We start from the raw sequence: 26,403 nt of genomic DNA on the forward strand, positions 1-26,403 counted from the left end.
CACTAAGATCTGGTTGCCCTCTTCTACGACGATCTTCTTCTTGTCATCGCTGAGGCAGAACAGCACCGCCTTTTTGCGCTTTTTCACTTCGTCTGAGGTCGAGGACTTCCGTACTTTCATGTCATTGAAGACTTTGATGACTTCATCACTGACTGTGACACCAGAGGCCTGCGATGAGGATGGATGAAAAATAACATCTGTATGAATCCACCAGGCAATATTAGAGGTAACAAGCTGTGAGATCTGGATCACCTCGCTGGCACTGAGTGATCCATTGCTGCTCACAGACCCTGACTCACGTACGTGCTGCGCATAACCAGCTGGTCTGTCACTACAGTTCAAATCTCTCACTCCTGTCCAAAATGGGCCGCAAGGCCAAGACATAGTGGGGTGCCTGGGCCACGATACAACTATGACAGCTCCTCCTGGGACTTTTAAAGACATCTGGATTCATGATCAATGACACTTCACCCTCAACACAAATGAGGCCCTTCGAAGTTTGAACAGTGCAATAATCCATTGAAACAATACAGTGATTAATGTCAGATGAACATTACTACCCGCATGCCATTTGAAAATGTATTCCTCTAACCTCACTGCTAACTTATTACCATTAACGTATTTTTATTTTTCTTCTAGCAACTGACTAGTACCTACTTTTACTGGCAATTATTCATGATATCACTTATTAGAGGATTAAAATTAAATATTAGAGGAATAAAACTGGATATTAGTAACCAACGGTGATTACTATAGATTCAGAAAAGAACTTAATTAGATATTAGTACTACTTATTCTTTGGATACCATTAACTACTCCAATTGCACTTAAATAAATAAATAAATAAATAAATAATTCTTACTTGCTTGTGTTTGTCTTGTTTACCAGTACAAATATTTAAACAATTTTAAATTAGAAGCTAAATAATTAAAATATCTGTATAAGTTTAGATTATGTATTTGTTTTTAGAAAATACTGCATGTAAACCATATAAATAATAAACAAAATAATATCAACCTAGTTTCTTGCTAGTATTAAAATTACTATTAACTATTCATTGGATATAAGCAGCATCTGATTTTTCTTTTACTTTTTAGAATAATTTATTTTGTACTTATTTATAAGGTCTAGAAAAATTACTACTTGGTAACGTTTTGTTTTTGCCTCTTTTTTTCTTTTTTTACAAACAACTATTATATATTACAATTACTATACATACTACTAGTAACAAAATAATTACTACTGACTATTAAAGTACTGCTAAACATGAGGTTAGTAGTTAGAAAAATTACTGAATAGGTAATATTGTTTAAGTATTTAGTGCACTTTTCATATATTCAACAAGTAGCGTCACCTCCTCTAATAGTAACTAGTCTCGAAAGTAGCTACTAGTTAGTGTGAAGTAGTTAACAGTCAGCCTCTGGTGTGGAGCTCCGACTCTCTCACTCACACTATGGCCACTAAATCCTACTGAATCATGAACAAGCCTAATTCACTTCCCAGGACCCACACTAGGCACCTGACAGCAATACACAGCTCGCTCTGATCTGATTTCTCTCGTATGAGTCCATCAGTTCAGTCCCGATCATTTATTTCTCCAGCGCAAGTGAGGAAAAATTGGAGAGGCGCGCGCTCAGTGATTAAAGCACCGGCTAAAATTAGCTTAAAATGGCCGCCTCGGGCTACAGGCCTGAGATATAGATTTATATCAAACTAAAAACCGATTTAGGTAACCACAAAATCACCTTGGAGCCGAATAGAGCTTTATATTGTTTAACCGGAGCGCACACAAGCACGCACCTCGCGAGAGCGCCACAGCGCCGCATCACAAATCCTGCCGCAGCTGAAAACGTGACAGTTACCGATCAAAAGTTTGACAGAAAGAGTTTCAAAATAACATTATAACACCTGTTATGAATTAAGAGTGAACGATGTGTGAGAGAAGACCTATGCTTACCATGCTGTCCGACGAGATGAATCAATGAAAGATTATTTTCTTGGTACTTCTATCTGGGAATGTGAACAGCCGAGACAGTGCGAGTGTGTGTGTGTGTGTGAGAGAGAGAGACATCAGTGCACAGTCGCAGTGAAGGGCTGATCGAGCATGTGCACCGTCATTGGGACACTTGGCAATGAAGTGGACAAATATGTGCACACATTTGAATTGTAACTTGGCATAATATTGTTTAAAACAACTTAAATGTACTGAAAATATGACAAAACTTTTAAGTCATGGACAGTACATAAGACATTTAACTTTATATAAGACTAAAATCTAGCAATTGTTATATTTTAGACCAGATAAGAATATTCATCATATAGGTTCATGACGTAATTACCTTATGCATTAGTAGTTGAGGCACATGAGCTGATGTTATAAACTTTAAAATACCCTTATGCAGTGTTATACAGGGTACACATTTTAAATGGAAAAAGCCAGGATTTGTTTATTTTTCTTCTTCACTTAAAGTGCACCTAACTCCAAACGTATGCAATTTATGCATAACTGAAAATCAGTGATGAAAACAAGTGGTCAAGCCAAATATTAACAAAATTTATTTTACATACAGAGAAAAAAAAAAAGAAGATTTACACAGCAGGTAAAATTAATCTTAAGACCCATGAGAGGAAAACTGATTCATACAGCTTTCTTGTTGAAAAGTGATGGGGGTGGGGGGGCTACACAACCTATAAAGACAATTTTATAAATAAAGCAAGCAAATTATACCCAAATCTAAATAAATACCAAAAACTGTAAATGGAAGCAACAAAATGGGATGGTTTGGTTCCTACGTAGTGTTTATGCAAACTAGGGACCTGAACAAAGAACTGAGTTTTTCTTTACAACTATTCACAACTACAAAACAGAAATTCTATTTGTTCCTTTGAGCTGTGAGACTTAATTTATCATCAAAATGGAGACGCCGGTCTGTAAAAATCTATACAATAGTAGTCTAGAAATGCAGAAAAAGCAAAATGCACCATTTTGAAATTGCAGACAAAAACACAATGCTTTTTGTCCTGAGTTAATATGTGAACACAAAAATAACTTTTCAGAAAACAGTGCAAATATTTTTTTTTCTTCACAGCACAGTTGTTTTTCCTTTCTCCTGCTAGTGACTTATACTTTGCGCCACAGGATTAAAGGCCGATTTATACTCCTGTCACTGGCTGTGAAGATAAATGCCGCTTGATATCCGCTGCTTGAGTGCCGTTTCGCTTGCACACTGCACATTGCAAATAAAACTGAAGAAGAGCTAGGTAGAATTTTTAATGTCACACCACACTGGAATGTTCATGAACATTCCACAAATGCCACGGAACAACATAATTAGACAGCGGATTATGAACTGGCCTTCAGTCTGGGCCAGCTGATGTATTTGTGTGGAAGACGGGCTTTTGTTTACATCCGTGGCCGTTTTTGTGGAGGGGTCATGCGTTCAGCCAGGCCGAGTCTCTGAAGCTCAGAATGGAAGAAGGCCTGGAGCCGTAGACCGGCCTTTGCTTCATTGGTGTTAATTGGGTTGTACTCCAGACAGTTGGAAAACATGAGCTCCACATCCTTAATATACTCCGCTATGAGATTAATAAAATAAAAGAAACTACATTTAGCAATGATTCATGTTGTGCAACTCTTTCAAGCTATTAAAGTGGTATAGACATGGTTCATTCTAAATTACGATATTTCAACTTGTTTAAAAAGAAAAAAAACTTCAACCTTCAATTCTTACCAGCAGTTTGGTATTCACAGTTGTTGACCTTTTCCCTGATTGTGCTCAAGGCGATGGGTTTTTTGATTATGTCATAGTAATCAGGCACCTAGGAAATATGTGCAATAAAAGTTGTCATTAAAACCATGAAAATAATGCCTCAGTGTAAAAGTGGGATAGTGAGATGTCACAGAACAACTGCACAGATTATTTAAGAGTACAGCTGGTCGTGGGAGCTCCATGGCCTTGTTTCAGAGGGGTGCAAGTGTGAACTTCTAAATGCACTACCTGAGTTCTGGACACCAGTTTCTTGAAAGGCCAGCTGTCCTCGTGTCTGACCAGGTCCACAGTGAGCAGCTCACAGGCTGACAGCTCGTGTACGCCCAAGTTTCTCACCGAGCTTCGACGGTTGGAGGAAGTGGTGGTTGGAGCCAAGACGATCTTGGCTTTTGGGGAGACCTCTGCTGGAGAAACAGTGGCAAACCAAAATACATGTGAACCAAAAAAGTTTTAGAGAAAATGAAACCGGAAAAACAATGTGTGTCTGCATTCAGTTAAATATCAAGTATGCCATTTTCTTCAATTCAAGCCAAATATAAAATTTGGGGAAAAAACATTGGGATTTATCAAATCTGAGTTTTTATCAATTGTTATCTTTTTTTTTTTTGCAAATCTGAGAACAAGTCAGAATTGTGAGACAAGTATAATAAATAAATAATTACAATGTCAGAATTCTGAGAAAGTCAATTGTGAGATGTAAATTGTTTATAACTTGCAATTGTGAGACACAAACTCTCAGTTCTAAGAAAAAGTCAGAATTGTTACATATAAACTTGCAATTTCATAAAAAGTAGTCCAAATTGTGATATTACCATTTTTATTCCATGCCAAAAATAAAATTGTGAGATGTATACATACAATTGTGAGTAAAAGTCTTAATTATGAGTCAATAATTTTTTTATTTTGCATTCTTTGGCGGAAGCAAGCTTCCAGAGTATCCTACACCGATGTGATGCAGTAAATCAAATTTCCCTTATGTTAATGAGACTTTTTTTTTTTTTTGTGAATTCACTGAGACTCCTTACCAGTACTGGTTCTCTTCCTAGAGTCTGTATTTTCTGCTGCAGGACTGGACTGGTTGGATTTGGCTGTTGTGCCATTGGCGGGCACCTCTAGACTAAGACGAGCACTGGAGCGGCTTCCTGCCCGGGGAGGGGGTTTGCCATTAGACACCGGGGTAGACTTCTTCCCTGAGTTTTTGGAGCCTCCTTTATTAGCAGGCTGGCTCTGTTTGGGTGTGCTCTGCTGTGAGCGAGGCGTGGAATGACTTGATTCAGTATGTTTCGATCTGGTGTTCAAACGACCTCCTTTATTGCTCTGAAGAGGAAGTTTGACGGGAGCCTTCTTGGACACACTGTTAAATAAATGAGAAAAAAAGAAAACAACTTTCAATCCCCTTCTGCATGAAATGAGTAAACCGGCAAAACAATCAAAATCAAGAAAAAGCCAAGTCCACTAACTCTTCCTCCTCTGACTCTTCTTCTTCTGACTCAACTTCTTCCTCTTCTGATTCTTCTTCCTCTTGTTCAGACTCCTCCTCGTCCTCCATTTCTTCTTCAGAGTCGATAGAGGAACGCTGACGGGAGTTGATTCTGTGGGAGCGCTGTTTGGGGCGGCACTCAGGGCAGAACCAGTCTTCAGAAGGAACAGCCTGTTAAACAAATTAAGGAAGATCAAAACTTTCGTCTTAAACTCAGAAGTTTAAGAGGTTTTCTATTTACAAATAAACAGAATAATTTATTAACAGATTGCTGATATACATATCAGGTCAGGGTTTATGAAAAAGAACAGTTAATAAGGGGTCCACTAAATAAAACCTTCCAAAAACTAAGGTTCTCACTTTCAGTTTTGGCCGAACACAGAAGATGTGATAGCCTCTGTCACAGGCGTCACATAGAAGCATGTTCTCAGCGTCTCCTTTCCTACGGCACACCTTACAACGGGCATTGAGGATGGATTTGGCCCAGACTACACTGCGCTCAAGTGTGGAGAGATGCAGGAAGACCTGCGACAAGCTGGAGCAGGCCAACAAAGACTCACGCCAGCGTTCTTGCACAGTCTTCACCTGCCGCCCACTTTCACTGCCATCTGTTTAGGAAAACGGGTTTCGTAATGATGATTTAAACCAACACGTGCTTAAAGAGAAAACACTTTCAGTTTTTTGGTAAACAAATCTTACCATCTTTCTCACTAGACTGGTCGTCATCTTTCTTTTTATCCTTTTTCTTCAACTTCTGGTCTTTCTTGGCATCGTCATCACCTGATTAAAAACAAAACATTCAGAAATAAGAGCCTGTGGATGAATGAATTCAAAAATGAAACAAAAACGTCTTCCTACAAACAAAATTATCCGTATAGTTTTCAGGAACACACCTAAGCCGCCTTCCCACTGTCTCCAACATTTGAATGCGATTGTTGCATTCCTCCCCTTAGTGCCTGTCGCACAGAACTTTCAACTTACCTCAGCTGATTCACCATGGTAAAATTAACAATTTTAATGAATATAATCAATGTATGAATATATCCATACAAAACAACCACCAAATAAAAACAGTAGTTTTTAAATGGGGCTAATCAACGTTAATAATGATTTAATAATTATAAAATTATTATTTCTGTCATAATTATTCTAAACCGCCATTTACAACCTTGCACTCAGTTTTGATTAGAATACATCACATCCGGTTGAGTGGCCACATACGGTCTAGCTGCAGAAGTTCAGATATTATAAATGCATCCAAAGCTCAAATCAGATCTAAAATTTCCGCATATGCATATGACTGGAGCTCCACGCAGCTCCCGCACAACTCTACATTGGAAATGAATGACTTCCGGTCTATCATTTGTCAGGGGTAGTGGAAAGGTGGATTTATACCCTCAAAGTTTCAGAAGAATCATAGAAGTAACAGATCTTACCTAGTGGAGCTTTCAGGAACTTGCGCTCTATGCCCTGCTCTATCTGTGCAAGAGCCTGTGCCAAAAAGTGGACAATGTTATTGACAGGCTGTGGTGTGCTCACAGCAGTGGACGTGGCACTCTGACCCTCTGCCTTCAATTCTTGCAGCCTATAAATAAGAAAAACACCATCAGTTCACACAATCACAGACACTACTGCAAATTCTGTTAGCTTGTAGGAGCATCAGACTCTGTTTAAACACACAAAAATACACAGGTAACTTATATTAAAGTGAAATAACCTGTCTTTGACTCTGACGTGATTCTCATCAATTTCCATCGGCTCCTCTTCTTCATTGGTCAGCCCGTTCTCTTTAGACTCAGGATTTAGCAGTTCATAGTTTCCATTTTCCAGAGCGGCTCTCCATGAGTTTCTGTCCATCACCTTTTCAGGGTTAAGAGCGGAAAAAAAAAAAAGGGATGGGAAAAACGTCAGGTTACCATTAACAAAGATCCAGATCAAGCCACATCATACTATAAGAACTCCAGTATTTACAGCTATGGAATGTGGTCAACACAATCAACATACTTTAATTGCCCCCAGAGTTCCCTGATAGATGCGGTCCTCAATATCCAGTAGCAGATCTCTGAGACGATTCTCCATGAAGCGCTCAGCAGGTACAGTGCTTTGTGGGCAAGATGGGCCAGCTTTTGGCTTTAAAGTACTGCCTTTGGTCTCTGGCAGGGATTCATCTGCATAATAAATGAAATATAGTACAGTTTGAAAAAAATAACTTATTCATTTTGTTTCTATTATGCTCATCAAGGCTGCATTTATTTGATCAAAAATATAGCAACAGAAATATTGTTAAATATTATTACAATTTAAAATAACCATTTTCTTTTTTAAATCCATTTTAAAATGCTACATATTCTTGTGATGACAAAGCTGAATTTTCAGCAGCCATTACTTCAGTGATCCTTCAGAAATCATTCTAACATGCCGATTTGGTGCTCAGGTATCATCAAAAGTTACTGATTATCATTTATTATTAATGGTTCAATTATTAAAATGATTATACGCATCTGCAACAGACATCAGTATAAAAAAAATTAATAAAAAAAATATGAAATAAAAAATAGGGTCACAGGCACTAAACCATACTTAAAAAACAAAACAAAAATGTAACATTACTTAGGAACCTGGCTCCCACAGTACCTGAGTGATGGTACCGCTGAGCAGCTCTGCTTTCCATCAGTTGAACAATGCGCTCCTTCTCCTGCAGCAAAGTCTCTTTAAGGCTGCTCTCTCTGTGTCCACGAGGGTTCAGAGCCTCTATGAGCTGCTCCACCTCCTCGGGTGTGCTGTAGAAGAACCACTGATTGGGCCGGTTGACTGGCGGCGAGGTGTTCTGGATCAGCACCGGCTCCTCAGTGGTGCCATCTGTCTTAACTGGGCTCTCGGCTGAGAAAAGCTCTTCTATTTTGGGTTCAGGAGTAGGACGGGGCTCTAGCATGTCCTCTGTCAGACCAAAGAAGTCCTCCTCGACAAACAGTGCCCCAGCAGAAGGGAAAATCCAGTAGCGGCGATAAAGGCGGTCGCGGCCGAGAGGCAGGATGTAGGTGCAGGCCATAGCTTTCTGAATGCGCTCCAGGAGTTCCTTCTCTTTGAGCTGCTGTTGATGTAACTCCTCTGGGCTCAGACTGTCTTTCGTTTCAACCTCACCATCCTGCTTCTCTTTTGGGGCGTCATTTGTTTTCTTTACTGGAAAACAAAAATAAAGGAATTCTATAGATATCTATAGATTCTATAGATATCTAGAAACTCTACAGATCAGTCAAGTTTACATTATTTAGTAAACTGATTTCCACTTTAATTAAAAAATCTATACAAAATATGATTAATGTAACCGTTTTAAAGAAAAAAAAAAAGATTTTTTTTTATTGCTTTTTGAGCAAGGGCGCCGCCATCTTGCAGTACCACGGCATGTGATGTCACTGGGTTGGTTGGCTCCGCTGGCCAGTAAAGCAATATAAGCATTTCTTTACTTTTTGAACACATAAATGTTATTTTTACACACAAATGTTTTGGTTTTCACCATAATTTGGATGAATATTCAACATATAAAATATCTATATCACCTCATCATGAAGTTTTTGATCATAACCCAAACATTGTTTTCATAATGTGATGGTCAATGTGTTGTAACCAACGCTTCATACAGTACGGTTCATGCGGCATCTCATGTCAGAGCCTTCAGACATATTTGCATGACCCTGGCTCATTCACCAGTAGTGGAATGTAACATTTTATGTTCACCTGCAAATTTACCTGTTGTTAAGAGAATGCAGTTTAACTAATCACCTATCTGAATGATCGGGTTAGTGCTGCTTTATCATTCTCACGTGTTTTAAGCCTTGTCAGTTTAAACATTAAAGCATTTTAAACCATTCAAAAACAAGTCAGCATGAAAGAGATTTCAATGCAGTACTCACGCATTGTGAGATTGTTTCTTTGCACATACACGTGCACAAAAAGAGTACCAAATTGAGTCCTCTTTCTAGTCTGCTTGAGCAAATGCACAGAATGTTATATAAATGGCTGTTTTGATGAGTATCCATGTAAAGTATCCAAACCAGAGCAGGTTCATGATTTCTTCCACCAGTAACGGCAGTACTGTTCGGTCCCCTTGCTGTATCGGCTTAAATGCATTAGTTATTGCACTTATTATGGGCTCAACAGTCCTTTCAAGTTCGTCTTCCTCCATTCCTCCATTTAAACAAGCACGTGTTCAAAAAGTAAAGAAATGCTTATATATATTACTTTACTGGCCAACAGAGTGAACCAACCCCGTGACGTCACATGCTGTGGTACTGCAAGATGGCGGCGCCCTTGCTCCAAAAGCTATAACAAAACATCTTATTTTTTCTTTAAAAATTTTACATTAATCGTGTTTGTTATATATTTTGTCATTAAAGTGTAAATCACTTTACTAAATAAATATAAACTTGACTGACTGCTTCACTTCCACTTTAAAGGGTTAATCACACAAAATGTAAAATTCTGTCATTAATTACGTACCCTTATGTCGTTCCAAACCCAAACAAATCTTCGGAACACAAATAAAGATATTTCTGATAAAATCTGAGAGCTCTCCGACCTTCCATAGACAGCAATGTAACTGCAATGTTCCCAAGTCCAGAAACATAGCAAGGACATTGGTAAAATGTGACCTCCATGTGACATCAGTGGTTCAACCGTAATTTTATGAAGCTACCGGAATACTTTTTGTGCGCAAAGAAACAATAACAACAATTTATTCAACAATTCTTCTCCCCGAGTTACCATCTTCCGCCATTTTGGAGAGTACTCCAGAACGTAATCAACGTAATGAGCATTGTTTACGTTCAGCATGCGCGCGCTGTCTACTGAACGTAAACAACACTGATTACGATATGTTTTTAATGTTTTCTTTGCACACAAAAAGTATTCTCGTAGCTTCGAAAAATCATGGAATCATTGATGTCGCATGGACCATTTTACCGATGTCCATACTACGTTTCTGGACTTGGGAAAATTGCAGTTGCATTGCTGTCTACTGAGGGTCAAAGAGCTCTCAGATTTTATCAAAAATATCTTAATATATGTTCTGAAGATAAAACGAAGGTCTTACGGGTTTGGAACGACATGAGGGTGAGTAATTAATGACAGAATTTTCCTTTTTGGGTGAACTAACCCTTAAAATGCAATAAGTCATTTTGGATAAAAGTGATTAATCAAGTTCAACATCTTTCAAACCACTTGCATGTTTGTTTAGGAAAGTTTTTAGCTATTTTTTCCCTTTCAAACAGCATGCACTGATAAATCAATCATAATAAGACCAAGAATGTATCAAAGTAAACTTATGCAATACCTTTTTTAGATTTAGCTGGTTGCTCCTCCTCATCCTCAGTGTTTTGCTCAGCTTGACAGTCCTGACTTTCTGTGCTGGTGTCCATCTCCTCTTCAACCAACAGACAGAGACAAGTTTAATCAAATATGTGGACTGGAATGTAAGCGTTGTCCCAAAACCCAGGGATTGAATATTGAGAAAGGATTATTGGTTCAGCTTACCCTGCCACATGTTCTCCATTTCTTGCCTCCTCTTTGAGTTTTTCATGTTTTTCTTTTAATTTCTGCTCCTGTTCCCTCAGCTTCTCCTCCTTTCTTTTTCGAACCCTGGAATATGGAGATGCAACTATTAGTTTCTAAGCTGCTGATAGATAGGTATAGGTCTATGTAATAAACAGTAGTCAGGTTAGATGGCATATTGAATTGAACACAGATGAAAACAAAGCTGTGAGGGTTAAGACTTGGTCTTTACAATGGCACACTGTATAAAGGCCCTAAAGGTCTTTGCACAGAATGCACACTGGGTCCGAAATTCTCATCCGAAATTGTTGCACGTTAAAAAAATAAATCATGTTTCACATCTGTAGCAAGCATTTTGATAGGAAAGGATGATGAATCCGAGAAAAAAAAAAAAAAAAAAAAAAAAAAAACAACATGCAAAGGAAAATTTCGGACTCAGTGTGCAATGACCTTAAATCATGTCGTTTTCACAACTTAACTTTCAAAATTGTTTTATGGTGTTTTTGTCTACTTACAGTTTTTGTTTTATCAGCTTAACAATCAGTATGTTGTTAAACAACAGTACATCCATTGAATGTACTGTACTTGTATCCCTTACAGCCCAGTTTTCATTTCTGTCAAAAATATGGCGCTATCCTAACTCTGCAGTCTATTCCGTACCTCTCTGCAGCTTCCTCTCGTTCTCTGCGATGCTGTTCAGCTTTAAGCTCTCGCAGTTCCTGTTTGGCAGATCTCTGCTCGTCTGCATTGTCTTCTATAAAGTCTCTTGTAGAAACCAAAGTCAGCAGCTTTCCACACAGAGAATGCAGGATCTTTAGCTTCTCTCCTGAACACGTGTAACAATATTAGATGTACTGAACAATTAGAAAATTCTCTTTTTATATCATTCTGTTTATTTTTAAATTATAATTAGATTTTTTTTGAAAGAAAAAAAAGAAAGAAAAACAAAACAACAAACAAAGAAGAACAGTCAAAAAAAAAAAAAAAAAAGCACTAACCAGGCAGCAGGTCATAGACAGCAGTGCAGGAGAGCTTTTTGAGCAGGTACTGGTTTGACAGACGCAGCTCCACACAGGGGTCATCTGTGGAGCCAAACCCACCCTGTTTCTGGTAGCGAAACTTTGCATTGGTGGACATGCAATCTGCCCCCGAGGCCAGGATGTGCAGCCTCAGAATCTCAGTGAGAGTACAGCTGTCCAGATCCAACTGCTTCAGACTACAGCCTGTGCAGAGAAAAGAAACATGGTTCCACTGGGTTTTTGAATTTACTGAAAGTATATAATATAACTGTATATATTAAACAAAAAGGCACAAATCTAAAATCATTAAACATGTCCACAGTGGTCATAAAGACAGTACAGACATATTTCAGGGAACATTATCTGACCTTGGTGCAGTTGTGGCCAGGCAGCAGCAAGAGATGCTACAGCACTGATGGCAGACTGTGTGGGGTCAGCGTCATCCTCCAGAGCTTCACTAAGATCTAGGAAAGAAAAAAATAAAAAATAAAAAACCACAGTCACACATACCTGACTCACCAGGATACTAAAGGTAAATAACATAACACCTGGACTTTCTTGTAGTGGAAAACTACTGAAATTTGGCACTATAGTTAACTGAAACCACAAAAAGTGGTCAAGTCTTAAACTTATTTTATTTTAGTTAGTTTCTGAGGCAATCTATTTTTAAGTTTACTTTACTTTAAGTTGAAGTATTAAAATGACTAAAACTAAAATAAAAATGTATGAAAATTATACAGGCATAAATAAAAAATAAAAAGGGCAAAAAAGCAACTAAAACTAACTAAAATTAGTAAAAACAACTAAACTAAAAACAAAAATGAATTTAAAATAACAACAACTACTTTAATGGTATCTCGATACAAAAATAACACTGCTCTGAAACTTGCTGTTACTGGGATTTAATTTCAACCTTGGCATCAGTAAATTATACGTCTGTTAGATTTCATATGAAGAAAAAAAAAAAAAAAAAAAAAATGTACTTTTCCCGATTTGAAATATCTTCTTTGAAGACTCTTTTAAATAAGTTGTAACCTCTGCAACTCTGACCTTTGGTGTCTGCTTCCGCCAACTGGTCTTTGGCCACTTCCTCCTGTTCCTCTGCCAGAGCCTGGAATATGGCCGAAAGGAAGAAGAATAGCAGTTCACAGAGTGGCCCCTCAGGATCAGAGCCCACCAAGGCCTCCTCCAGAACCTCTGTAAAAGGCAACAACCCTCATCAGGAACGTTAAAAAAAAATAACTAAATAATGCCTCAGACTCCAAAAAATTATTGTAAAAGAAAAGTCCATTTGTAAGCTAGGATATTATTAGGACAACTCATGCTAGATTCAGTGAGTGGGATATATGCCATAATATCCCATGGTGTGATGTGCTTATGAGCAGTGAGTGCATCTTACCCAGTGTTACGCCATCAGGGAACTCATCCTTTAGATCAAACAGCTCTCCAAATGCATTCAGGAACTCAAGCACCATCAGAGCATCTCCAAACAGCTCTGGAGGAAGACGAGTTTTCACTGGAAGTGGCTTCGGCAGCTCCTGAACACATGCAAATTTCAAAACAAAGTTTAGTTTGCTGCTTATGTATGCATCCAAACAAAGATGTGTTTTAAAATCTAAGGATGCATGTTTACCTTAAGGTCATTACACTCCATGTCTTCTCGAGGTTTGCTCCATAACTTCAGTCGTTCTGCATATTTTTTCTTTTCCTCCTTTAGCTTCTCTCGTTCCTGAAGCATATCACAAACAAAAGTATAACAGGTGTAAAAATTAATAAAACAACAATGTTAACATTTAAAAAAAATACTCTAACATATGTAGGACCAGGTATGGTTGAAAGACTGGATATAAACTTTAAAAAGAAAAAACCTTCCAACTCACCCTCTCTTTCTCAACCTTCATTCGTTCCTTCTCCTCTTTCCGCCTCTGTTTCTCCTCTTCTACTATCCTCTTCATCTCCTCTCTCTTTTTCTCCTTGTCCTCTTTTTCTTTCCTTTTGGCCTCTATTAGATCTTCTCGTTCTTTCTTGAATTTTTCTATAATGCAAGCCATGCAACGAAACAGCAAATATATGCAGAATGAAATGCATTGCATAACTGACCCCATGACAAGTCTAGTCAGTGTATAACTTTTATTTTGCATTTGAAACTTACCCATGGCCATCATCTGTTCTTTCTGCTGCATCAATTTTAATTTCTCCTCAACATAATTCATCTAAAATTGGGAAACAAATTCTACATCAGACTGAAATTCTCTTAACAAATGACATGCCATGCTCCAAGTTGCAAACATTACATCTAAACACACATAAGCACACAATAACACAGACCTCAGTTGGAGAGGCATCATTAGGACGGCGACCTCTGCCCTTTCTTGGTGGACTGAAGGCAAATACTGGGGGCTCATCCGGGAAGAAGTAGGAGAAATTGTGTTCGGCTAAATTATATTTTAGAACTGTTGATGGCTGGAAATAACAATAACCAGAGAGGGGAAAAAAAAACAACATTTAAATTATTAAATTGGGCAACCTTGATAACTAACTAAAAACCTATTCATTTTTTTGTTTTGTTTCATTGTTGTATTTACCTTGAGTCGGATAGTCCCATTTATTGGTTCACAGTGCTGTTTAAGAAGCAGCTTCAATCTGTCTCGACTAAAAACGCTCTTTTTACGACTATATGATGGAAAAGCAAAAGGAGAAAAAAAAAAGAAAAAAAAAAAAACCACAGTGAGACTTTAAAATAAGTAACAAACAAGAGAAACAAACTATGACATTTATTCATGAACTTATCTCTAGCAAAAAGAACATAACTCACCAAATCTGAGCAGCTTTTACTACTAAAGGTTCACAATCCTCTGGGGTGACAGGCTGAACTCTGTATTTAAACGAAGATGGACTCGTGGATTTCTTCTTCTTGCTTTAGACAACAAAGCATAAAACACACAACTTAGATGAAAACCAGTACAAGCAGACACATATTGATGCATTTCATAGAAAGAAAGTTCTGAGCACTGACCCATTAGTTGGTGTTTTGGGAGAAGTGACTGTCGGCTCCTCATCACTGTCACTGATAACAATTGAATCGCCCTCTATGTGATGTTTGACATGGCCATTGACTGTGCCATTGGAATGGGGAGGTGTAACATCCAATATTTTGCAGGGTTGCCTGTTGAGCATGGAAATATTAAAGGGGTCCTATAATGCTTTTTCACTTTTTCAATTTTAGTTAGTCTGTAATATTGCTGTTTGAGCATAAAAAAGATCTGCAGTTAAGAAGCTCAAAGTCCACTTCAAAAAGCTAAAATTTTATCTAACAGAAATCACTTTTCAAAAACTAAAACAAACGACTCGTTTGGACTACAACACAAATTTCCCGGGATTTGTGATATCACAAAGATCGACGAATGGGACGAGACCTGATTGAGCTGAACTAGAGAAGGCAACGAGTGTTATCACTATGTTGGAGACACACTAGCTTTCCCAAGGCAGACAAACGTGGTTACAATCATCCGGGTTTAAATCGCACTCAAACGGATTTGAATTTGACGCAATATTTACACTGAAGATCGCACGCGGCTATGGTAAGGGGCATGACATTTCCAGACCAGGCGCCAAGTGGAGCCAATCACAACACACACTGGTCAGGCTAACCAATCACAGCACATTTCGTATTTCAGAAGGCGGGCCTTCATTTGATACAGGAACTATTCAAGCCGTTCGTGCCAGACTGGGGAGAGGTGTGTTGTAATAATGTAAAATATGTGAAAAATAATGTTTTTCGAACAACCTAGTATTACAGCCTGTTCTAGTACACCCCCAAAACAAAATCAAGACTTTGTAAAAGAGCATAATAGAACCACTTTAAAATAGATTAAACAAATCTGTGTGCATGTGTTTAGTATTAAATGGAAAAGTGTTAACTTAACCAATTGAGATAAATATATAAATAAACATTTAGGATTAATCAACTTGGGAACCAGATTTTTACCTCAAATTCTACTACAAACAGTATGTAAAGGTAAAATGTTTTTAAATCTATTTCAAAAAGCAGTTCATAAGAAATTGTGAAAAATGTAAGAGCATCTCTATGTTTCCCAGAACAGCCATTTATATTACCTTCTTTCTGTAAATATTATATTTAACCACTATGTAGAAAACACAATATCTCATCACTAACTTGCAAAAAAAAAAAAAAAAAACCACTCTAAACATACAGAATCAAGCAGGCAGTTTGGGTGTGATCTATCTGACTGACTGGATAAAACAGCAAGACTTGGCCAGACACAGACAGCGGACTTCCTACTTGTCTTCCAAAACAGAAAGAAAAAAAAATCCCCCTCCACCCCCTGTCTACCAGTGGGGCTCCATGCTTCATCATGTCTAGTTGTCTCTACGAGCTCTGATGATGTCTAGGGCAACTCCTTGCACCGGTGCAGCCAATCAGGGGGATTCTCTAAGCTCCACCCTATCACTTTATGTTATCTCCAAATAACAAGGTCAGCATGTTATGGCCGACTCTGATCCTCTCCTACAGGACAGAGCTCTGATACCCTTCCCTTCAACAGGCAAGTTTCTGGTCAAGATCAGGCTAGATTGTTTCTCTGGAATTGTGCTGGGCTGGCATACTTCTTTTCTAAGACTTGATAATGTACTGCATACAGAGCTGCCAAGGACTTTCAGAGCGTCAAAAGAGCTTTGTCTAGAGGAGGCAGACAAGGGTGGAGACACATCGATGAACATCTGGGTGTTTCTCTTCTGTTAAGCCATGGTCTTTTCAAAACAGTGCTTTATACAGGGCTATTGTTCATCACTATTCACATACTTTCTCTTTTGCACAGTTGTGGATCATCAACATAATGTTTTTTTTTTCTCTAGTAAAAAAAAATAAAAATTCAAAATAATGTAAACTGTTGTCCTAAAATTATTTAGCAATTATTTTTAATTCAAAAGACAGATCTTCAAAGATTTAACCATTATCAAAAATGGTAAAGTTTTCTGAATCTGAACCACACAAAAATAAACATGCATTGAAACCAGTACACTCTAATATGCAACATATGACCCAATCAATCTGCTGAATCCAGGGTTTTTCCTGCATAGAGAATTATGTGGTGGCCGCCTCCATCAAATGAAGAGTTTGGTTCCAAAACGGTATAAATCAATTTTGATTAATTTGGGTAAAATGTTTTCTTTACCAAGAGAGTGGCAAAATGAAAACCACTATTTTCTATTTCTAACTTTCACATAGCACCTTTAGGTTATAATAACATTAAAATTCAAATCCAGATTTTGATTTTCAAAGATTTTTTTTTTTTTTTTTTTTTTTAGTTATTTTTCATTTTTTAGAAGTTATTTTTCATATTGAAACTGTTGAAAATGCACAAAGTAAGTTGATCCACATATGACCACCTCTGAACCTTGTCACTACTAACCTTATTAATAGCTTACGTTTCTTCCCCACCGCAGGTTCATCAATGCCGTCAAAATAATTTTTTTTTAGGGCTGCACGATAAATTGTATGGGATTGTCATGCGCATCTCATCAGTAAAGCCGGTTCTGTGCTTAGTAGTAAATCTCCATCACGTGCTTTCAGATGGAGCGGCATTTACTACACAGAGCCGTAGATCACTGACAAGCTACGCAATCATGTTCGTAATCGAAGGCAATTCATCTGTGATTATGAATGTGATATTGCGTAGCTTGTCAATTACTGTTTACAATGCATAGAATGGTGCGCTGTGATTGGTTAAGCGGATGTATCGCATTCTGAAGTGAGACTGGTGTTTGTCTCGGTTTGGAAAGATAGGGAGAAAACATGACGGAATAACACGGCGGATATCGCATTTTGTGCAAAATTAAAAAATGTACTTTTCAATACAGACCAGATACAATACTGGTTTTGCCAGGAACTCAATGTTTTTTTAAAAATGGCATTTATCATGTTTTGGAACCAAATTCTTCAAATGTTTTTGCCGCCTCTGGCTGTCGACAAACTCAGACAGGTTGTCACGTGCAAGTGTCACTGAACAACGTCCATTAGGGCTTTTAGTCTTTACGTGTGCATATTTGGAGAAATACTGGTATCTTTCACATACGCACTTTACATTTCTTTAGACAGAATCATTTCTATTCATATTCCACTGTGATCTGATGAACATTAGTGGCTTCCAGTGCTATATTAGTATATTTTCTCTTCTGCTATCTCTGAATTTGAGATGTTAAATGAATCGCAGTACAACTGGGGGTATGAGTTTATATATATGTATCTCTGAGGGGAACTGACTGTTTTAGAAAAGTTTAGATGGTATTTACTGTTCATCTTACCTCCGTATAATGCATATTAATGTAGTAATAAGTGCAGTGGTTTGTTTATAGCTGTAACCGAGGACACACTGTATCCCTGCTGTTCTATGAGCACCACCTGCTGTCAGATTGTGAATTTGCATTTTTATTCTGCCAATCTGCTGTTTTTGATTTGTTCAGATGTTTTATGTAGTATAGTTTTACAACACTAAAGCCAAACCATTCTATTTTTGCTTCAATTTTCAAAATTATACATTCCAATTTAGATTAAAAACTACTCACACTTTGTTAGGATCCTGATTAAAATGCAGCGGTTGCCTCTAACTTTAAAGGTCCACTGAAGTGCTTTGAAACATGCAGAGAGTACAGGCAAAGCTCAGATTGTTTATATAAAGATTTTTTTTTTTTAAATTGATGTTATAAAATTTCAAATTTAGTTTTGTCATTTGACACTGACATATTTAAAATTCTCAAAAGAAATACACAGCATTTTGTCCAAGCAATAAAAAGGACACCTTTTCAGTTATAATTTTTTTTAAACATCTCTTTTTTTGTAGAAAAACATCCGTTACACTTCGGTGTTGTTTTCTGTACACAGCAAACCCAGAGAAACGTTTCTACACACGAAACATGAAGCTAATAAACACACTATTACGATAGTATATAGTTTGTATGTGATTTTTGTGAGATTAGGCTATTTTCATAAAGAATGTTTACATGAGTGCTAAACGATCAGCATAATATAAAAGGCTACAAATTTCTTATTTCAAAAAAAATCCACATTAGATCGCACTTGAAAGTTATTACAAACAATCAATGGTGTTTTGAAGTGAGATTTGAGTAAACGTCTACTATTAAGCTTGATCCTAATGTTAGCCATAATGCACCTGTTACTCTGCTATGATTAAATTTCATAATGTATTTTTATTTTTTTAATTACACAAGGCTGTAAGAAAATTTTTTGTTTTCTAGAAAGTCACTTCATAATAAGAGGAAAAAATATATTGGAACAAAGTGGACCAGAAGACTACAAGAAGTGAATTAAGATTTTTAAATTTCATGCAGTGTTTAATGACCTAATTTTATGTTTATGTTCACCTACACTGCAAAAGGGCCCCTTTTAGCTGTTATGCTGTATTTAATGTAATGTTCAACAGGTTTGTTTTTGTAAAATGTAACAGATTTGAATCAGTCTGAAGGACATATAAACTCATCTGAATCAACTTCTGACACACTGAACAGCAAGTTATCTTTACTTCCAGTGATATCTGCCTCAAAGTTAAGCAAGTTTTGTACTTAAGGTTTACAAAACCCAAGTCAGTTTCGATACTGACTGGCTATTTAAACAACAACATTACAGATATAAATTTGCCACAGAGTTTTTGCAATAAATTCCTATTTTTTATAACAATAAGCTGTTTTTACATTAAAAACAATAGGAATTTATTGCTTTAATGTAAAAACAGCTTATTGCTTTATTCATAAAAAGTCTCATGGCCGATTCCATGAACTTAAACAAAATGTCAGAGCTTAGGTGAATTGCCCTGGAAGACAAACACTACAATGCATACTGTGATTCATGTTGATGAGTTATGAGTTACAACATTATCTCACCTGGCACCAGAGCGACTAACAACATCCACAACTTCTCCAGGAAAGAAGCGCTCTTTGACATAAGCGTACACATCATCGCATATCTCATGCAGACGTGAGCGGTGCGTAAGTGCTGTCAGGTGCAGAAGGGGGACGAGCAGCGCATTGGGAAAGTTCTGAAGATTAAATCTGGCTTTCCTCTCGCTCTCCAGAGCCTCCTGGTAGGTCAGGCCGGGCTTCCCCGTCACAGCACAGCTCCATACAAGACTGTTACACAGAATGGTCCTCTCAAAGAATTCACTGGTAAAACACAATGTGTCATGTTTTTAACTATACTGACACCTTCAGGGTTTACACAGATATGAACATACTACTCACAACTGACTAATGAACCTTGTCAAAAAGCTCATGTTTTGGGGAAAACAAATAACAGAGTGGAGATTTTACCCAAAATACATCTATTTGTTTACAGTCACATCTTTTTTTTTTTCCATGTTATTCATGATCAAATTTGCTATTAGTAATAACTTAAATATACCATTTATCAAAAGGAGACAATATTTTAAGATCTATTAACACACACACATAATACCAGTTTGATTAGTTTTAGTTTAGCCCAAGTAGTTATAACTTAAATCACTTATCATATCAGTCTTATGTCAGGTCATAACACCCCCCACCCCCCATATAAAGGGTAAAAATTATTTAATTTCTCCTACAATATGCATAATTTTATTACGGGTTTTATTCACTCGAAACGTGCACATCTGAACTCTTGGTTTTTATTTCTAAACAGTTCATAACTTGTTTAGAAATGTATAACTTACTGATAGTTACTAATGAAAGCTTTCACAATTGGTATGCCATTCATATTTTAAATTTAACAAATAGGCAGATGCCCAAAATAACGGTAAATATATCAATTTATGACAATTTAGGTTTTAAAATAAATACAATGTTATTAATACCCTCCTAATTGATCAAAATAAGAATGGCAACGCACATTAAGCTTTCACTGTTGTCATTTCGTTACTGTGTAAAAAAAAAAAAAAAAAAGAAATAAAACAATTAAAAATAGGTTTTGTATATCATTTATTGGACAGTTGATCTTAATGCAGTATTTGTCCATTTTTTTGCCTTAGGATGATCTCTCAGTAATTAGTAGTTGTAACTCAGTAAACAGACCTAATGATAGTTCATACTAAAATGATAATCTTCATCCTACTTGATACATCAGCCTTACATGACCACTTACAAAAACAAATGACAACTTCTAAGAGCTGATGACAGATGAGCACCTAGACCAGTTCAAATAGTTGCAACTAAGTACTACATGGACATCATAATCTTTCCCTTTCCAGTCCCACATAACCAGTAAGTCAGTTTGCAAAGGCCTAATGAGAAGTGACATCGACATAATAATGGAAAGAGCAGTAAAACTCCTGCCTCGAACGGGCAAACACACCAACAATAGCAACGACCACGTTTTAAGCTACAACATCCTGTGTGTGGATGAGATCTGTCCCATCTCCACTAACACCCCCCAAAAACACACGATGAGGGGCTTCCCGGAGACATCCCACCAGCGATATGGCACTATATACGCTCTTATAACACATCGACAGACAGTTTTATGAATTATTTCACTCAGTCTGCTCTCTGTATCGTGGTTTAGTTGGCTAAACTGAGCTAACTAACTAGCAGCCAACTCTGTTAGCAAAGGCCTCCAACTGACACCTGCCGGGTGTATGACGGGAGAAACCTTAAGTCTTTATAAATACAAGGTTATTTCACACTAGGGGTGTTGGGTTAGAAGTAAAGCTGGTTTAAGATATCGAACCAAGATATATGTAGGTTGCAAGATGTTTTAAGTATGAAAAATAAAACTTTTAAGCGCGCTGTCACTTCTGTTGTTAGTTTCTGGTGTTTCTGTTGTTGACTGGCATCAAAGGGGAAGTTGAAACGAACAAACAGAAATAAAATGAAAATCCCTTACTCGTAGGTCCTGAAGATTTCATGTGTGACTTTACAGAGGAAGACTTCTTCATCGGGTCTGAGATCAGCGGGCGGTTTCTGCCTCACGAACGGCTTTTTGTGGAGAAGCGGCATCTTTCTTTCTCTTTATCTTTCTCGGAGACTTTCAGAAACAAACACAAAAAGACAATTGAGAAAATGTCAGATTAATACGGGTCCATTAAAAGTCAGACTGTGAGACTCGTCGAAACCGGTTGAAGTAAAACCGTTAGGATTTAAAATTTTAAAAAATATTCGATATTCTTCAGTCTTTGTTAATGACACGCGCTTCCCGGGTGACGTTCAAAATCCAGCCCACATGTTTCGCCTTTTTATACAAACCGAATATAAAGCACACTCTTGGTTCGTATATAATAAATGAGCCCGATACATAGAAGAGGAATGATTATATTTACCAAATATACGATGTGAAAAAGATAATCAGCTCCGGAAGAGAAAGAAACCACAAGAGTATTAGGGTATGTCCCACTTCTCCGAGCGGGGATAAGCGTGTTGACGACTAGTTTTGATCCGCTCTAGTTCACTTTTACCCACCGGGTAGCGCTGGGGGTGGAGCTTCCACGACAATTCTGTCATTCCATTGGGCGATATGAACGCCAATCACGCCTCCGTAGCCAATAGTGGGGGTCGAAACTAGAAATGGGTTTTAGTTTTTCCACGGAAGCTTCATGTATTTTCAATGACATTATTTTAGGCTAATATATATTTGAATAGGCGTTGATACGACTTGATGGCAGCTATTCTGTGGTTGGAAAAGAAGACAGATAATTGTAGCGACATCACTGTAACAAATTTCCCAACCACAAAGCCTACTTTCTCAGATGATTAGAAGCATTTTTGTGTCCAAATGTGCTCTTCAAAGTACATGTATAGAAGGAAACTAAAATTGCATATTTTTTTCAATAATAATTAAAATTGTACTTTAGTGGCTTTACATCCATGTGTGTTAGTTTTGAGTTATATGATCTATAGTGTACTCATTAGAGTATAATATACAAACAACCAAAAATATACAATACAGTCATCACAGTTAGTAAAAGATTGTGCCATATAATTTTTTGTTAAATATATTTTAATAGCTATAATGGGTTTACAAACAAATTCCACTTCTCAACTAAAGTCATCACTCAGTGACTTTACTGAGTTTGTCTGTAACACAAGACAAAATAACATCAAAGATGACGTAAATTGTCTCCAGTGCACTACCTCTGCCTGTAAAAGAAAAAAAAAACATGCAATGATCCCTCCCCTACTTCCTGTTTCAACCGAAAGAGTTGGAGACAGAAATGAATTTGAACAAATTACAAAACCAAAGAAGAGGTCACTTACAGGAAAACAAATTAATTAATAAGGACTGCTTAATACAGCAATGCAAACATAACATTACATAAAGTGATTCTATGAAATGTATGGCTAGTTATATAAACAGACAATTTTAAGTATAAATGTGTTTATAATCAAACTCAACTTTAAAAACTGACAAGTGAACATTCATCATAAGAGGATGCTGTATGTTTAATCAAATCTATTTGCATCATTTGTCCTGTTAAAGGCCTCATTGAGGCTAATCGTATTCATTGGTTCCACAGTATCAGAAGAGACTCCTCTGAGGGTCAAAGTACTCTATAAAGATGGATTTGCTTGAGAGAATCTGGAACTGTGTCATTTTTTAGATAAACAGTGTAATCAAGTGGTGCTTCCTCTATCCACTGGCTGAGCGCTAATGTCTCTAGGAACTGGAAAAAAAAAAATGTAAACAAAAGATTTATTTTATGAACTCTTGATAAAAATGTATTGAATTACACTGCCAATCACAATTTAGAGACAAATTCAGAAATAACAGAGATAGGAATTTCTTACAACAGCATCCTGAAGTAAAGAAAGTGTCTCTTGAATGCTGGGTACAGTTACTAACAGTGCACCTTTCTTTCTGAAATGTTGACTAATAAATAGCCAAGCTCTGAAAAAAAAGAATAGAAAAAATGGGTAATTTTAGTTTAAACAATTTAAGACACAAGAAATATTTATAATATGTTTATTATAAAGAAAACCTTTATTTATGCATTTGTTCACAGCTCTCTTGAGTGCAGGCACTTACTGCATTTGATCACTTGGTTCCATAAAGTATTCAAACACGTTGTTCAAGATCAGAACATCTGTATTTTGCACTAAGGCAGACTGAGAGCGGATATCTGCATGAATCACCTATGCAGGGCACATTAAACATCTTTGTAAATATACTATCCAGACAAAACAATTACCATTGGACAAAAAAATGGTTTGGTTGATTACCTGAATTCTGTCACTGAAGCCATATTTCTCTACAACCATTGTTTGAAGCTTGACAAACTCTGAACTTATTTCAACCCCCACAAGCTGAGATGACGCACTATACAGGTAGCCCTGAGAAGAGAAAAATGATCTATCTGATTCTGAGGCAATAATGTAGATGTATCATCAGACCATGTTTTAAAAAAAATAAACAAAAGCTGGTGTAGTCTATTGGCTACAGATCTGGACTGGTAAGAAAAAGGTTACAGGTTTCTATCCAGCCGGGCAAGGAACTTAAAGGAACAATTCTCCCAAAAATAAAAAATTGCTTCAAATTTACTTCTTCATGAGAACAGATTTGGATGTAAATTTAGTATTACATTACTTACTCACCAGTGGATCCTCTGTAGTGAATGGATGCCGTCAGAATGAGAGTCCAAACACCTGATAAAAACATCACAATTCCCAAGTAATCCAAACAATTCCAGTCTGTCAATGAACATCTTGTGAAGTGAAAAGCTGCATGTTTGAAAGAAACAAGTTCATTGTTAAGATTTTTTAACTTTAAGCTGTCGATTCTTGCCAAAAGTATAAGTCCACAATCCATAATAATGCTTTCTCCAGTGAAAAAAAATCTCCTGTTGTCCCCTCACATCAAAATCCACTGACATATTAGTTTATAACTGTTTTGGACTGTCTTCACTTGTAAACAGTGTTTTTCACTGCATTAAGCGATATTATGGATAAAGGACTTGTATTTGAATTTGTTTATTACAAAACATGCAGCTTTAGTCATGTGGATTATTGTGATGTTTGTAATCAGCTGTTTGGACACTCATGCTGATGGCACCCATTCACTGCAGAGGATCTGTTTGTGAGTAAGTGATATGATGCTAAATTTACCTGTATCTGTTCCTGTATCATCTACATCTTGGGTGGCCTGAGGGTGAGTAAATTTTTTAGCATATTTTAATTTTTGGGTGAACTATTCCTTTAACCCCATTTGCCCCAGGGGGATTGTTTCTGTAAACGTCAGGTAATTTACAATCAATAATCAGTTTAGTTGCGATTAGTTAAACAAACCATCAGCAATTTACCCCAAATAGCACAGCTCCAAGTCTAGATCCCACATCCACCACCAGCTTTCCTGAGAGGTCTGGAAGAACGTCGTGGAATAGGAACTGGAGCTCCGGGATTGAGAATGAATGTGAAATGAACTCTGAAAAATTATAAATTGCATATTATGATGTTGCTTTATTATAGCATGAATTTATGAAATACATAGCCCAGTATCCATGCAAACACTAACCCAGCGGTGCTGTTCTGTGTGATCCACAGTTGAGGCAGTAGTTGCGACTCATTTTTCCCTCCTCACACAATGAATCCACAGCTTCCTCATCATATAAGAATGCATCCACATGCACAGTGGGATGAGGTTTCTGTTGAGTCTAAACATTAAAATATCCTTTAGGATCTAACAACGCAGTTGTGAATGCCAGTGTAAAATACTAAAACAATATAACACACAGACCTTCTGAATAGCCATAGTCTCTGAGGGAGCCATAGCCTCCAGTGGAAGGCAGACCCTTAGGTCTTCTGCAATACTTTGAAGAATAACACTTTGGTTATCCACCAGGAAATCATCCAGATCATCTGAAAATGTAGATACATTTTTTTAAAACGATTTATGTCCATGTCCAAGTCAAAGTGCTTAATATTGTCTAAAATTAGATACAAAATAAAATGGAGAAAACACAAAGCAAATGCTCACATCTTGCACACAATCTAACCTGACAAAACAATAACAAAAGTTTCCAGTTGTGAATTTACCGGATGTTTTCAACCATTCTAACAGCTTTGGGAGATGTTGTCTCTCCGTCTTGGACAACACCTGCAGAATTTCATTCTTTGCATCGTTAAAATTCATTGATTCAAGCGCTTGATACTTATCTTACGCCAAACACAATCTAGATTCCAAACATACTACTGAGCAACACATGGGTCTGCTGTACGCGGTAGTGGGAAGCGTGTTATAATTTAAGGTGGAACTGTAAATTTTCTCACTCTGATTAACTGTTCCAGGTCGTAAAAACAAACATTTCTATGTGTAACTTCACTCGTATCATTTAGAGTTTAATGATCCTTAAAGTAAAAAATGCAACCATTCAGTTGCAAATCAGTGAAAATCAGTTCTATATACTGCTGTGCCACCTTAAGATTTTGCTCCATGACCAGCATCTCTGATGTAACAAAAATAAATAAATAAAAAAAAATTAAATAGTGATAGGATCAAAGTATATTCTAATTTATATACACAGACCGATATGGATTTTACGTAAGTTAAATGAACACTGAGTAAAAACGAATCTAAACTACATAAAATATT

The 26,403-nt window shown here is 37.0% G+C and overlaps 3 protein-coding genes across 4 annotated transcripts in view; all 3 read right to left on the reverse strand.

The window, feature by feature from the left end:
* Positions 1-2,094, reverse strand: part of LOC109105613 (cofilin-2) — a 5,181-nt gene extending 3,087 nt beyond the window's left edge. Inside the window, exons 1-2 of the mRNA XM_042743229.1 lie at positions 1,958-2,094; positions 1-168 (exon numbers count right to left, since the gene is read on the reverse strand). The exon at positions 1-168 is cut by the window's left edge and continues 140 nt beyond it. Of these exons, the coding sequence (XP_042599163.1) occupies positions 1-168; positions 1,958-1,960 (171 nt within the window). The 5' untranslated portion in view covers positions 1,961-2,094. The remainder of the gene's footprint in view (positions 169-1,957) is intronic.
* A 439-nt stretch (positions 2,095-2,533) lies between these two features.
* On the reverse strand, positions 2,534-22,294 carry LOC109105492 (bromodomain adjacent to zinc finger domain protein 1A-like). Of its 2 annotated transcripts, none has more exons than XM_042743223.1 (28): positions 22,142-22,294; positions 21,709-21,849; positions 19,734-20,012; positions 14,833-14,982; positions 14,632-14,733; positions 14,402-14,489; positions 14,145-14,279; positions 13,969-14,029; positions 13,697-13,851; positions 13,450-13,545; positions 13,216-13,354; positions 12,867-13,013; positions 12,185-12,280; positions 11,796-12,020; positions 11,458-11,623; positions 10,780-10,884; positions 10,580-10,671; positions 7,885-8,430; positions 7,255-7,418; positions 6,968-7,110; positions 6,687-6,835; positions 5,950-6,030; positions 5,611-5,858; positions 5,231-5,421; positions 4,796-5,124; positions 3,999-4,171; positions 3,732-3,819; positions 2,534-3,576 (listed from the first exon to the last, which is right to left on the reverse strand). In XM_042743223.1, the coding sequence occupies exons 2-28, from the start codon at positions 21,819-21,821 to the stop codon at positions 3,404-3,406; spliced, it is 4,434 nt and encodes a 1,477-aa protein (XP_042599157.1). In that variant the 5' UTR covers positions 21,822-21,849; positions 22,142-22,294; the 3' UTR covers positions 2,534-3,403. The 2 variants fall into 2 exon arrangements, with proteins under 2 accessions (XP_042599157.1, XP_042599156.1); XM_042743222.1 differs by having other exon boundaries at positions 3,999-4,174.
* A 516-nt stretch (positions 22,295-22,810) lies between these two features.
* On the reverse strand, positions 22,811-26,351 carry LOC109105119. Its single transcript, XM_019118464.2, has 8 exons — positions 25,848-26,351; positions 25,549-25,670; positions 25,327-25,465; positions 25,115-25,236; positions 24,039-24,149; positions 23,845-23,951; positions 23,607-23,706; positions 22,811-23,482 (listed from the first exon to the last, which is right to left on the reverse strand). The coding sequence occupies exons 1-8, from the start codon at positions 25,942-25,944 to the stop codon at positions 23,360-23,362; spliced, it is 921 nt and encodes a 306-aa protein (XP_018974009.2). The 5' UTR covers positions 25,945-26,351; the 3' UTR covers positions 22,811-23,359.
* Between the last annotated feature and the right edge of the window lie 52 nt (positions 26,352-26,403).

Source organism: Cyprinus carpio, chromosome B17 (genome assembly GCF_018340385.1).
Source record: "Cyprinus carpio isolate SPL01 chromosome B17, ASM1834038v1, whole genome shotgun sequence".
NCBI classification, from domain to species: Eukaryota; Metazoa; Chordata; class Actinopteri; order Cypriniformes; family Cyprinidae; genus Cyprinus; species Cyprinus carpio.